We start from the raw sequence: 15,097 nt of genomic DNA on the forward strand, positions 1-15,097 counted from the left end.
TTTCATATTATTACATAAAAATAAAACATATACTTAAAAGAATATGATAGTTAATAAAATGGTTTTTAATTATTTTATTTTATTTTAATTAATTAAGTGTATAAGTCGCTCGAAATTTGTATAAATATTAATTATTTAAATCGTCTACTATTTAGAATTAAAATCTGAATTAAACATCGTTTAAGATGGGACTATCAAATATGTTGATTCAACCAGAATAAATTAAATTTTTCATTCAGATTAATTTTCTATCATCGAAAGAAAAATATGTATTAAGTACAAAATTATGCCTTTATCAATTAAAATATTAATATTACGTATGAAATTGCATTTTGCATTAAATCTGCTCACATGATATCATTCATTTAATATTCTGATAAAGCAACGTGAACAATTTAAAAATATAAAACGTATGAAGAGATTACGTAATGAAGTTTAATTCTAAACTTAGAACAAACACGTGTACCTAATTTTCTTTTGCTCTGAATAACACTACAAAGATTTCTTTCAGCTAAGAATACATTCAGTATATAGATACCGAGAACGTATTCTACTTCGTTGAAAAATGCTATAGCGAGTAATTATTATAAGTAAAAATTAAAAAAAGATGAATTTAAGAAGAATATTCTATATTCTTCATATATTTCCTCGACACATTGTCTGACTCGTTGATCTTAAATCTGTTTCTCTTCGTTTCAGTCCATTTTTCATAGATATCAATTCACAAAGTGAATATTATATTGTCATTGGTTGCCATTAGTAGACTGCGAATGTTTATGCCAATTCATATTTGTATCAAAATGATCAAAAATATGAAACCTCGTTTGTCTCATCGCCTAAATATTTGTGGTTTACTTTGGTTATTTTATATACTTCCTGGCTTTACAAGTTTTCTGCAAATGTTTGTACTTTGAAATTTTCCACAAATATATCTAAACATCTGCAGTCCAGTCATTAATGTTGTCTAGTGACGATTATTATTAACGTACATTATTGTACTAAATCAATACAAATCAATGTTTGAATGTAACGGATTGTTCTTCCTTCTTAATAGCTCGGATCAGCGCTAGACTTAGAGCAGCTATTATTATCTGCAAATTTTAATTTACGAGATATAGTAACTTACAAACATTTATGAAATAATCTATTTCTAATATTCATCTCTTTATAGATATAAAATATTCTTGATGCCTTACATGGAGCATACATAGACCCAATGATAAACCAGCTAGCCAACCCGATCTACCCTCCAGAAACCATGAAATTTCTTCGACACATCCGTAGAAGAAGGCGTTTCCAGTAACCGTGTTCCTACATTCAGTGGGCAATGGTTTCCTCAAGGTTATATAATCCATCGGGCCATCGGCACCACAGCAACCGATCTATTTTAAAATTACTCGATTAATCTTGCAATGGTTATTTTGAAACAATTATTAAAAATATCTCTTAACAGATATGTTAATCCCTTAACGCACAGATCTTTCCTCAGTTTGTCGATGAAAATGATTCTTGTAATAAAAAATAAACTTAAAATGCAAATGAATGAACAACATATTTTTTATAGAAATCTTGAATCTGTAAAGGTAATTTTAATTATTTATATGTCATAGGAATTAAGCGCATTAAGCGATTAAATTACATATACTTTACATATACTTCGTATAAAATATAACATATTATCTTATTCATTTGTTCTACATTGATTATATCAACGTGAAATAAAAAGTCATAAAGAGATTACATTGATTTCTCTACAACGGAGATTATTACTTATTAATCAGCTAAATAATCCCGAAAATATTTTCATTTGTAATTAATTATATAACGTGTACATTTGTTAACACCGTAGTAAAATAATAAAACGTATTATCTTACACTCTCTTGAATTAATTGTAGAATGTACGTCGATCTTTGATCGTGGTAATTGTTGATGAGTGAAGTCATAGATCGTCGTATAAGCGGCTGAATATTACTGTCGTAGGTGGAATAATCGAGGAGAACTGCTGTCCCTGCCAGGCCAAGAACGTAGGAAAGTAATTGCAATCCTACGTACTTGAAAAATCAATACAATGGTTGCTTAGGATTCGCATATTTTTATAACCAATAAATACTCTAATTAATACAAAATGTTCTTAACTTTATAGAGAACTTAATTCATTGAATACAAATACATATTCTTAACTTGATATATCTTGCCTAATTTAAAACGAATTAATTATTATGATAAATATAATGATAATCGTGAAATAATAATGTGAATAATATAGTCATAATGTATCTATGTCTTACAACGTAGAGACCAAGGATATGTTCCATAAGAGCGACTCCACAGCCAATGAACGTAATAATTACGATAAATATCGAAGCCGCAAGTAGGATGTAAATGCCGATATAAAATTCATATATTTCAAGGAACGCAACCCACTCCTGGAAATCTGGATCCATCCTTAGCCACATGCATAATCCAAACATTGAGCTTCCAAGTAGCTAAGATACATATAACATTTAAAAGATTATTTCAATCAATTATTTTAAATAAATTTTCTCATTTTTCTTCTGTAATTTTCGATTGTCGATTATAAGTCGATTGTCGTGTATAACTTTCGATCGATTATACCGATAGACTTTTGATTTTTATTTAATAGATTCTATATTTTAATTTAAAAAACAAATAATTTAGTGAAAAGAATAGAAAAAAATCATTACAGTGAAAGAAATTTTATGGGGATAAGAAAGGATGCATGTAAATATACATATATAAGTATATATGTAAGTATATATCTATATATACTTTATCGAATAGTTTCATTTCTAACGTTTAGTTCTTAAGCCGTTACAGTTTCGTATTCGTCACGCAGATAAACACAGATATGATAGTTACGCCGCGCCGTAAGCTGACTCATATTGATTCAAATGGAACGAGGATGTGTCTATGTTGTAATAAGAAGCATTTCAAATTAAATTGCCTGTGCAAAAGCGTTTACGTTAGGTATATAGTGTATTATAGTGTATAATCTATCATTAAAAACCATTTACATGAAAAAATTACTTCTTGCAAAACAGTTGCATGTAATGAATCGATTATTGATAACAATGTAAAAAGAAAGAAAATAAGAAAGAACGTATATGTATACGTAGATAATAAAATTGGTAGAAAGGGATTTAAAAAATGGTGTTTTTCACGATATTATTATACTAAAAATCGTATAATCTTGTCATTCAATGACCCATTTAATGATAATTAATGCCATTTAATGTTAATTTTTACATGAATGAGTCGATAAAAAAGTGTTTGATAAATTTGTTATCGGTTAAATGTAACCATATTTGATTCTATTTTTACGCTTACCCATATGATGGCATTCAAGCAGAAAATGGTAAATTTTATACACTGAATTCGTTGCTCTAATTGAGGCCCGGAAGTTTTACCAACCATTGTTTTAGAGCTAGTTTTTACACTTGTGTATTCCAAACAAATTTTACAACAAAAAACACGTTTGAAAGCGGATTTCTTCCGCAAAAATCACTTTTTGAATTAATATCAAAACGTGGACAACGTGATAGCTATGGACGTATACAACAGTGTACACCTGATTCTTCCAGCTAGTATTCTCTTTATCACCGACAAATATAAGATAACTGGATAAGCGTGCCCTAGATAAGAGAATCGTTGCAAGTGACTCATTCATTACAGAAAATGATCACTAAAGCAACCAGCTTTGAAAAAGGGATGAGCATCTTTTGTTATTGTTTTCCTTTTACGTCATATTGCTCATATACGTACTGTTGAAAAATGAATTTAAGGATGAATGAAACAGAAAAATAATGAGAGATTATAACAAAAGTTTTTATTGTTATATTATATATAATACATATGTAGAATCTCATTTATAATTGTATACAGTTTTGTAATTGATTTCGAATATGTATAATATATAATGTATTCAGATAAAAATTTTAAGCTACAACTTATAGAACCTCCACAGGAAATATCGTTACAGATGTTGGATCTAAAATTAGATGTACGGTTCTCATTGTATACGTATACACTCAACGAACGCGTACTTTTCTTAGCTACATATATGAGCGAGAATAGATGAATTAACTCTGATAATTAATTACGCACATGCTGTGTAGTTAAAAACCAAGCAGTTAAACCAAGCAGTTAGTTTATAATTAAACAATTAGTATTGCAGCAATAAACGTACAAGCATATTACCTGTTTAAAATATATTTACTAATATCAAATATAATTATATATATTATTTAGACATATATGTATCACTTTTTATATCATCATTATTTTATTATTATCATCATCATCATCATCATCATTATGAAACGTGTCGAAATATATAACTCAATTATGTTTACTACTCAACTAGCTTATGTTTTATTAACTTATAATTAATGTTATTTACATATTCTTAAAACTATTTTACAGTATCTACTTATTTCTTAATTTATTTAATTCTTATTACTTATAATAATGGTTTCGTTTTGAGTTTATCCTATGTTCTCTCTTCTTTATTACTACTCGAGACGGGAAGCTCTTATCTCCATACTATTTTTTGTAAAATTTGCTTCTATAACTGTTTTCTTTAAATTCTAAATCATCCTCAGTTATAAAAGTTAATCGTCTTGACTCTCATGACACCTAACCCAGTATCGGGACAATTTTTCAGAAGCATGATCGTTATTACTTATTGCATAATTAAAACATTAATTTAGGTTACATCAACAATTATTAATATTTAAAATTTACATAATTTATAATAATAATTAATATTTACATTATTCATGATTTTTACAATGTGTACATTAATGTTTATTAAACAAAAATTAAATTCTATAATAATCTGTTAATATTTCTATTGAATGTCTTGTATATTGAAATATTAATACAAAAATAGAGGGAAAATTCATTTAGAAAATTAATGTAATATTAATTCTTAAATTATTTTAATATAGTATGTTATTTTGATTAAATAAAATTTCATCTTTTACATTTATCGATAATCTCGTGAACCAATCATACGCGGGTTAATACGATAGCGATTTAGCTAATAAACACCCTACTAGTGTACACAATAACTCGCATGATTATGATACTTTGCGATATAGAGCAAAGACATTGCAGCATCAGCATCAGAAATGGTTTGTAAAACGAATATATAGCTGGGAAGTGGGGATATAGCATCAAGCAAGACATTAAGCTTTGCTGATGTGGAAGTTTCAGTAAGCTGAACTGAACTAAAACTAAAATAGAAGCTATCATTACTTTTAGCTTTAACATTTAAAGTCCTAACAATTTCGTTCATTTACCAACTTCGGATAATTTTTTCTTTTTCTCGTGTTTAAGTGAGCTATGCAAGAATTCATGCTTCTTCAAATTTTGATTGGTTTTTCTGTTTTGGCAACGGCAATTCCAAAGCCGGAAGATGAACATAAATCGCGAGTTATCAATAAGGTTTGTTAGTCATTTGTAAATATATACATAAATCAAACTATTTAGATATGTATGCAATAAAAACCTTTCATTTTCAGTTGCTTTATAGTAAAAATGATTTCTTACATAAACAAATAAACAAATCTTCAACGCATAACCTCATGGAATACATTTAAATATCCTTTTCACATTGTTCTCCTTTCTTTGAGATAAATTTTTTTTAAATAAATAATATATACGCATATTTTTAACGAATTTTCACTGTGGATAATATGAATTTATTTATATATTTTTAATTCACGTTTCTCTAATAAGATCTATTTCAGGAACCAAGTAATGAAGAACACTATGTCAATTCTCAACATAATCCTGCCTATGACCACGAGGCTTTCCTAGGTGAAGAAGCAAAAACGTTTGATCAGCTTACTCCTGAAGAAAGTACAAGAAGGTTAGGAATAATAGTTGATAAAATAGATAAAGATAAAGATGGTTATGTTACTGGAGAAGAACTTAAAGACTGGATATTATATACTCAACAACGCTACATACGAGATGATGTTGAACATCAATGGAAATCTCATAACCCCGAACAAAAAGAGAAACTTCCATGGACAGAATATTTAGCAATGGTTTATGGAGATATGGATGAACATGAAGTAGAAAATTATGAAAAATCTAAAGATAATACTTTTTCATATGTTGCTTTGCTTAAGAAAGATCGTAGACGTTGGGCAGCTGCAGACCTAGATGGTGATGATGCTCTTACGAAAGAAGAATTTCTTGCTTTCCTTCATGCAGAAGAGGCAGATCATATGAAAGATATTGTAGTGATAGAAACTATGGAAGATGTTGACAAAGATGGGGATGGGAAAGTATCTCTTTCAGAATATATTGGTATATATTCCACTTCCTTTTGCATTTAATTTGTACAAATATTTGGTGAAAATTGTTTAAAATCAATGTTTCTTATAAAAAGAAATCTTTTATTATCATATCTTTTACAAAACAGTAAAGTATATCTTTTCCTGTAGGTGATATGTATGATGGTGCAGAAGGTGAAGAAGAACCAGAATGGGTAAAAAATGAAAAAGAACAATTTTCTATGTATCGGGATAAAGATGGCGATGGTTTCCTAAACTTTGAAGAGGTGACACATTGACACATACCTTTATATAAAATATATGACTATATTAAAATAATAAATTTCAACTAAACAAATATTTCAATTTAGGTCAAAACATGGATTATCCCAGCTGACTTTGATCATGCAGAAGCAGAATCTCGACATCTCATATTTGAAGCAGATACGGATGCAGACCAAAAACTTACTAAAGATGAAATATTGGAAAAATATGATATTTTTGTTGGTTCTCAAGCAACTGATTTTGGTGAGGCATTGGCCAGACATGACGAATTTTAATAAAATTTCATATGTCATTTTTAAATAATTATACCTTTATAAACGAACAAAAAGTATAATTGTGTGAAACATCAAGAACAAACTGTATGAAACATTTACTAAAGATATTTTATCTTTATTAGTAGGCTAAGAATTTTTCTATAATGGCTGATTTCTACTTATTCTCATTAGTTAACGTTGTTAACTAAAAATCATTACATCCTTCAAAAGTGTAAATATGTATTAATTATTGTAATAAAGTACAAGTATTTTAAATATCGTTTTACTTAATAAAGTATACTTTGTACATTGTATATATCTAATGGCTGTTTTAGTTATCTCTTTATTCTTTATATGTAAATAAATATACTTGTGATTTTTACATCAAGTTTAATATGAGACTCTACAATGGATGCAATATCTGATATATGATTAGTCACTATGATAACAAATACTTTTATCAGATAAGCTTTATAAAGGTGGTCAGTAGAATAAAATGTTCAGAATAAATCAGTGAATAGATCAAAATGGGAAAAATTAAATTATATGTATTTTTAATTATCTGTGGAAGATTTTTATTATCAGGTAATTATATTCGACATGTTAAAATTTTAAAAGAAGTAGTAAGATTACATTTACCATTTACTTTCTAGTTAAAGCAGATGATAAATCATATTGTTTTAATCTCACTTGGGTAGAACCTGCATTAAGAAGCACTAATTGTTCTAAAATCAAAGATGCTCCCTGTATTGATCCTATACTTTATTCAGGTAAACAATGTCTTCTTTCAAATTATTCCTCCAAAATAATGGTACTATTTGTATATTTTTAATTATATTTATCCAGAAGAATTATAGTAATATTTATTTTAATTATTATATTTTATTTATAATATATTATTTTTAATCAGAAATTACAAAATCATAATTGCTGCTTATATTTTAGAAAAAGCACCAAATGCATCTGAATATGAAGAATTTTGGAAATCAACGGAACACGTATGTTCTGTTGCATCTGGCAATGTTTGTATAAAATATACTTTTACTTATAATAATGAGAGTAAGTACATTACATTATAACAGCTTATATTAAAAAATATAAAATGGATACCATAAAATTAAAAATGATTGCAGTTGTTAATACATCATCGTTTTGTGGAAAAGTAATAGAAGATGACATAATACCTATTACATCAGGATGTTATAAAGAAAGTGTAAGTGTCATTTTAAGTTCATTATTTTATATTTTAGAAATACTACAATATGTAATAATCTTTATTTAACTTATTTATATATTGTTTACATAAAAAGGTATTCCTAAAAAATTATTTAGTATTTTGAAAAACCTTATCAATAGAGAGGTTTGTAACAATAGAAGAGCAGTTCAAAAGTGCAAAATATTATTATTTTAGATATTAATTGATATAGAAGTTGTAATGAATTTGTAACATGTTTAAAAAACTACTTGAATTTTAATTGATTTTTGGTTACTGAAAAGTAGAGTTGCTTCCTTATTACAACATCTCTTTCAATTTTTATATTCATTGCTTGATTTTATGTATTACTAATTTTTGTTTGTAGAAATGCATTCTTGTAAATCTATATCGTTAATATTTTTGTAGATTGAAGGTTACATATTAGAAATATGTGCTTGCCAATCTAGAAGGGGGAACATGCCTTGTAATTCATCAGTAAACGTGAACTATACTGTTATTTTTATGATTACAGTATTATCATTTACATTTTGGATTTCATATATTTGTTATTAATATATATTTTACATTATACATAATGTGTATTTGATATGTCATTGTTATTGTTATTGATATAATTTAATTTATAATATATATATATATATATATATATATATATATATATATATATATATATATATAATGTATATCTGCATTTACTGTACATAATGTAGTAATATATTACATAGTATTATAATCATATTACTATATTATTTTTAATATATTGTGATTTAGATATTTATAAGTAGCAAACCAAAGATATGAATAAAATATACAATTTTTAATTTATCAACAAATGTCTAAATCTTTTTATAGAAATAACTTTGCTAAAAAAGAATCAACAAAACTGTATTCTACAAAACTTATCCCCAGCATGTAAAGTATTTATATAGACTAATGATAGTGAAGAAATTTATTGCAACTATAAAATTCGGTTTCCCAAACTTTGACTGATATGCAATTCTGCTGCTAATTTTCATGTTGAAGCCGCTGAATTGAGCTTCATATATGACAATACTTGTAAGCGGGTATCTTCATTTTGTACAACTGGCTTTGTGTAACTTTTCTTTCTTTACTTGAATAAACCATACTTTATTAAATTGTTCTGTATTTTTCTAGAGTATATTCACAGCGACACATTTTTGTTACAACTTTTGAATTATAATCGCACTTGATGAAAACGGTAAACATATCCACTTTCTCGTTACTTGTAAAACTTATTGCGACGCAATTGTACGTTAACGTTATTTGATATAATTCTAGATACTGTAACAGTTAATGATTCAATGAAATGTACGGAAGTATGTATATCAAGCAACATAAACAATACTTGTCTCACTTGTCTGTCAGTATCATAACCACTTTGTCAATACTGTCAGTAGCACGGTGCATAATTAGCAGTATCAGAAAAGTCCTTTCCTGATAGTATGAACCGTTTTCATATAAACAGATCTTGAATCTTGAATAGTTTCAGCACTCATATACCAAAGCATAAGAAAAACTGTCCCAAAATTGAATCGTGAAAAATCAACATGAAAGACAAGAATCCTGCATGCGTAATATGCCGACATGAATGTCACAGACAAGGATAGAGACACACTATTCATGTATATTTATCTTGCAAGAACGAGAACTTTGTTGTCTACCATGTTGACTTTCCACAACTCAATTTTTAGATAGTTTTCCCTAGTGAATGTCGACATGTATTTATATAATCGTAATATGGACTATGGACTAGACTTTAGTAAACATAACAGTAACACTACACCTCAACATCAAAGCATATTGTATAAAATTTGAAATATTTCACGAAATATTAATTTTCATGACGTTGTATCCTAATACTTTTTTGTTTAGAATAGCATGAGGAATCAATTAATGTAAAAAGAATCATAGAACTCCATTTTTAAAAAGGTGCAATTTTATTTCGCAATTATATGTTGCGACCTGTGCACTTCTGAAAAGAATCACGCTATACAATGATTGTAATGAATCTTGGTAAAGAACGTAAAATTTTCCTCTACAAATTCTTTTTACCTGTAATAGCAACAAAGTTATAGTTCGGCCCAATTATTAGACTCACCCTGTATAGAAATAGTAGGAACGCTTTTCTAGTAAAAAGGCGCAACACATTGTTAAGTTTAAGAGAATACAAATATTCCTATTTAAATTCTTTAACGAAGTTTATAAAGAAACATGTAATATAAATAAATAAGAATCTCTTATTGAAAATTATTTTGAGATTCTATATATCGAAATCATAACGGGTCTGTAATTGGACATATCCGTTTATCTAGGAACTTTTCGCAACAATATTATATACGTGGTTGTATGTATACAGACAGAAAACTATTTATATGATCCGTTTATGAATCTGCTGGTAGTGCGGATCACGAACAAATATAGTGACTGATTTTGTATTAACCGCATGGTATATGCTTTAAAATTGTATATATCACTTAAATATAATATTTCCTTTGCAATATGTTAAGAAGCCGTTTATTTTAAGTATAATGTAAACGGATATTCAGGAGTGATATACTTGCCGATAAATGTAAGCATTACATTGTTATACTTGATATGATTTTACAAAGAAACATTTGTTTTAGGTTACCAAATTATATTTAAGATTATTTTCTATGTCACAAGTAATTTAAATAAAGTTGTTTACGTCAATGTTTTTGTTCTATTGTATAGATTTTTTACATTTCTTTTGTATACAACCCGCAAACAGTTTCAAATTATCCATTTTTCTCTTCTTTCAAAGAAGGAAAATACAATATTTATCACAGAATAACTTGTTTTTGATAGTATAAGAAAAACCTACGTTTAATAGAATGTTTGCTACAGAATTTTATTTTTTATTATATAATTCAATAAAAATATTTTGTTACTCATGCATGCAATTTTGATAATGTTTTTTTTTTTTTAAGAAAATATCACAATATGGCAGAGCAACAACAGTCACCTTCTGGCTTTAAACGTATGTCTTTAGATAAAATTATTGAAGCTATGACTTCAGATTTAGAAAGTTCTAATGGTCATTATGTTCAATTTGGTGTAAATCCACAACAAACTACTTCTCATAATTGGGGAAATTATTCTTCAAATCAAACAAGACATTATATTGCTGGTCAATCTTGTCATTCTAATCCACCCACAATGCAATCCATGCCTCCAATGGGTGCTCCTCTTTATATGCAAGATATGTCGAATTATGATTCTCCAACAGATTCAATCTACTTTCCATCTCAAGCAGTAAATCACTTAGGTATAAATGAAAATAATGATTTAATTGGCACTATAGATGTTGGAAGAGGCAACTATATTAATGTAATTTATGGAAATGCTTCACAAATTATGGCAGAACAATGTCAACTTTCAAATATGACATCTTACAGAAATCAAAACATAATTGATCGAGAATATGGTCTTTTTAATGATCGACACATGAATGTGCCATCTGAATTACCAACTCAAAATTTTAATGGAAAACAATTAATTGAGAATTTGGTTGGTAATTGGGTGCCAAACCAGTCTGGTACATATAGTCCCTTTGGTGGATCTCCAAATGTAACCCCAGTACTGCAACCAAACATAGATATTAGAGATCCTGAAGAATTGCCTAGAAATTCAACTGACTTTCAACATAAGAAACCTCGTATGGTAGCAGAAGTTAAACCTATGCGACCCTCTTATTCTGATGTTCTAACAAAATCTGCTCCAACACCACCATCTCCTCTAACAGTTCAATCTATAAAACCCAAAACAGAATCTGTAAGTAAGAAGGTTTCTAATAAAAATTCAAAAAATAAATCTAAATCTACAACATTAAAGAGACAAAATTCATCTGGTAGTGATGATCACAATTCTCCCAAAATACAAATACCACGAAAAGTATTAGAAAAAAATAATTCGAACCTCCCAAGACGCTGGGTATCATTAGATAATCTTGGTTCACCAACTGAAGTTCATGAAATAAATAGTTTTGATAGATCAAACCAATTTGAAAAGAAAAAAGTTTCTAAAATATCTAAGAAAGCAGAAAAGGGAGAGACACTCAATAATTCAAAAGTTCAAAATAACAATCCTAAATCTACTGGAAATATTCCTAAACGTCCCATACAAATAAATAATAATTTAAATATAATAAACACCTCCAGTGAAACTATTTATTCTGAAAAAATAGAGAAAAATCAACAGGTTGTGAATAAAGTAAATAAAGAAGAAAAAAAGGTAACCAAGGAAAAGAATTCTAAACGTTTTCAGGTTGAAAAAACACAAATTAAAAAGGCTCAAAGAAATCGAAGAAGAGAAAATAGGGAATCACCAGTCAAAGATTTATATAAAAACTTAAATAAATATGCTAGCCATTGGATTAAAATTGGATTAAAAATATTTCATTGGTTACTACATCTAGTATCTGATGTAGTTAGTATGAGTGCTAATCTTATGATTCTTCTGTAAGTAATGCTTAATATAAGAAGTATTCTAACTGAATTTTATAATGTACTATTTTTTAATAAGTTTTGTATAATACCAGTAATTAGATTTCTGTATTTATATTTTAGTGGAAAATGTGGATGGTATCATACTATACTATATTTAAAATATTTATGGGTTTATATGGCTATGACATTTTCAAAAATTCGTATTTTGAATGCTATTGGCAAACAATTAGATAATTGGTTTGGTAATAGTAAATTTGCGTTTTGGCGCAAAATAAAAACTAAAAATGAAGAAAAAGAAGAAAATAGTAATTGGATACATGGTGGTCTTGAAGCCAATATTGCATTACCTAGCACTGGTGAAGAGGCTATGAAAAGATTATTAGCTTGTAAAGGAAAGGATCCCTACAGTATACTTGGTGTTACGCCAACATGTTCAGATGATGATATTAAAAAGTATTATAAGAGACAGGCCTTCTTGGTTCATCCAGATAAAAATAATCAGCCTGGTGCGGAAGAAGCATTCAAAATACTTGTACATGCATTTGATATAATTGGTGAACCGGTACTACATATTTTTGTACTTACCATATAATAAAAAATTTGTCCCAAAGAAAAATTATATTTTTTATATGTATTTCATGTTCATATTATCTTTGTACTACACTCTCAATATTTTAGGAACGTAGACAAGCATTTGATCAAACTAGACAAGTTGAAGCAGCTTGGGGTGTATTAAGTGATTTACTCTCTCAACTTCACAGAAAGATGGAACAGGCAGCAAATACAATAAGATGTACAAATTGTGGTTTAAGGCACAAAAGAATTCCAACACAACGTCCTTGTTATGCAGCAAGATATTGTGCTCAATGTAAAATACATCACGGTGCAAAAGAAGTAATTATCAAAATGTTATATGAAAGCAAATGGATTGTACTGTGTTCTTAAATTTACGGTTTTCAAATTAATTAGGGAGACATTTGGGCAGAGTCTCGTTTAATGGGCTTTCTTTGGCATTATTATGCCTGTATGGAAGGAGCAGTATATGATGTCACAGATTGGGCAGCTTGTCAAGCTGGTAATTTAAAACACCTAAGAGCAAATACACATAGTGTTCAGTATAGAATTGTCTTAGGTCAACGACCACCATCACGAACGGCTAATAATGGTAAAAGACGCCAACAAATAGATCCAAATACCAGGTATTGAATTTTTGTTAAATTCACAAATATCTTGTGGTTTCCGATATTATATAACTCTGTAAATGATTGTATACATTGAATAGTGAGGCAGATTTTGAGAACTTTTTAAAAAAGTTATACAATCACACCAAGACCGGAAATTCAAGTCCACCAAATCAAAGTTCTTTTGGAGGGGACTGTAAGCGTCGTAAAACTAAACGTAAGAAGTAAAAAGCATGGCAAGTTACTTCATAATCTCTTAGCATCCATCATGTATAATTATACAATAATATACATAGTACTCCCAAATGAATTCTTATATATTCTTTCCTTCATACAAATATAAATAATATTCATTAATTTTAGCACAATATTGGAATCATATTGATGATGAATTTTAGAAAGTATGTAATTTTTGTCATAAAAATATTTTTTTATTTTTATTGTAATGAAAATTTATTTTTTAAAAACGTATCTACTTATGCAAAAATATTGCAAATTACAATTTATTTGATAACTTGGTGACTAACATTTGTTTAACAATAGTAGAAAAATTAGATAAGAAATTTAAATCATTGATTTATGTATAAAATTAATTTTTATTACTTTAGATTAAAAAAAAAACAATTCTAATATATTTTAAAATACAGAAGATTACAATCATACTAAAATTCACAATGCACCATGAATTAAAATTTCAAAAATACAGATTAATTTTTAATTCATATAAAACGAGAACCCCATATACACACATTTTCACATTATATTTATAAATATAGAATTTATTAATACAAATGAAAAACAAAAATATATAAAAAGTAATAGTTTCAATACTTATCAAAATATAAATGATCTTTCAATTTAATCCAAATATAATACTCAAATATTATAATATTACATAACATCTTAATATAGTGTGCAAAATATAGTTATACAGGAAGTTGTTTCAATAATTTTTCCTGTATTTAAGAAAACTGAAAGCAATGAAAGGAATTCAGGATCTTTTTATCTTAAATTGTTCCGAATAATGTGTCTGCAATCTAATATCTATAAAATATAATAACCATGTAACATTAAACAATTTTTTATTATAAACTTACACAACAATTTTGATATCTTCTAAATTCTGTTGTTTTTGAGTTACAATTGAAATAGTAGCTCTTGCATGTAATTGATGTACTAAGATATTTGATAATGTTCATATCAAAATTTACATTATTTAGAATGTAAAAATAGGATGATTCAAAATGCTAAATGTTACATAAACATACTTTCGAAATTATATAATTAAGAAAATATTTCTAATGAAAGTTTCAAAATTTTATTTAAAATTTTTGGAAATCTTTTGCATTAGTATACTTTTTTATA

General features: G+C 27.5%; 4 protein-coding genes across 5 annotated transcripts; 3 read left to right on the plus strand and 1 right to left on the minus strand.

Annotated features, from left to right (window-relative positions):
- Positions 1–415: 415 nt before the first annotated feature.
- Tsp2a (tetraspanin 2A) lies at positions 416–3,628 on the minus strand. Of its 2 annotated transcripts, XM_072022781.1 has the most exons (6): positions 3,350–3,628; positions 2,290–2,487; positions 1,876–2,052; positions 1,197–1,382; positions 990–1,091; positions 416–893 (listed from the first exon to the last, which is right to left on the minus strand). In XM_072022781.1, exons 1-5 carry the CDS (start codon positions 3,434–3,436, stop codon positions 1,014–1,016), a joined length of 726 nt encoding a protein of 241 aa, XP_071878882.1. In that variant the 5' UTR covers positions 3,437–3,628; the 3' UTR covers positions 416–893; positions 990–1,013. The 2 variants fall into 2 exon arrangements, with proteins under 2 accessions (XP_071878882.1, XP_071878881.1); XM_072022780.1 differs by having other exon boundaries at positions 416–1,091; positions 3,350–3,627.
- Positions 3,629–5,102: 1,474 nt separating this feature from the next.
- Scf (Calumenin B scf) lies at positions 5,103–7,013 on the plus strand. The gene is made up of 5 exons (XM_072000831.1): positions 5,103–5,238; positions 5,363–5,470; positions 5,776–6,343; positions 6,481–6,596; positions 6,681–7,013. Exons 2-5 carry the CDS (start codon positions 5,369–5,371, stop codon positions 6,867–6,869), a joined length of 975 nt encoding a protein of 324 aa, XP_071856932.1. The 5' UTR covers positions 5,103–5,238; positions 5,363–5,368; the 3' UTR covers positions 6,870–7,013.
- Positions 7,014–7,281: 268 nt separating this feature from the next.
- LOC139985931 (uncharacterized) lies at positions 7,282–8,650 on the plus strand. Its single transcript, XM_072000833.1, has 5 exons — positions 7,282–7,433; positions 7,502–7,618; positions 7,794–7,907; positions 7,982–8,061; positions 8,470–8,650. Exons 1-5 carry the CDS (start codon positions 7,376–7,378, stop codon positions 8,614–8,616), a joined length of 516 nt encoding a protein of 171 aa, XP_071856934.1. The 5' UTR covers positions 7,282–7,375; the 3' UTR covers positions 8,617–8,650.
- A 1,743-nt stretch (positions 8,651–10,393) lies between these two features.
- On the plus strand, positions 10,394–14,038 carry LOC139985947 (uncharacterized). Its single transcript, XM_072000848.1, has 6 exons — positions 10,394–10,654; positions 11,034–12,563; positions 12,672–13,113; positions 13,230–13,445; positions 13,521–13,750; positions 13,834–14,038. The coding sequence occupies exons 2-6, from the start codon at positions 11,047–11,049 to the stop codon at positions 13,958–13,960; spliced, it is 2,532 nt and encodes an 843-aa protein (XP_071856949.1). The 5' UTR covers positions 10,394–10,654; positions 11,034–11,046; the 3' UTR covers positions 13,961–14,038.
- Positions 14,039–15,097: the final 1,059 nt, after the last annotated feature.

Source organism: Bombus fervidus, chromosome 3, assembly GCF_041682495.2.
Source record: "Bombus fervidus isolate BK054 chromosome 3, iyBomFerv1, whole genome shotgun sequence".
Lineage (NCBI taxonomy): Eukaryota > Metazoa > Arthropoda > Insecta > Hymenoptera > Apidae > Bombus > Bombus fervidus.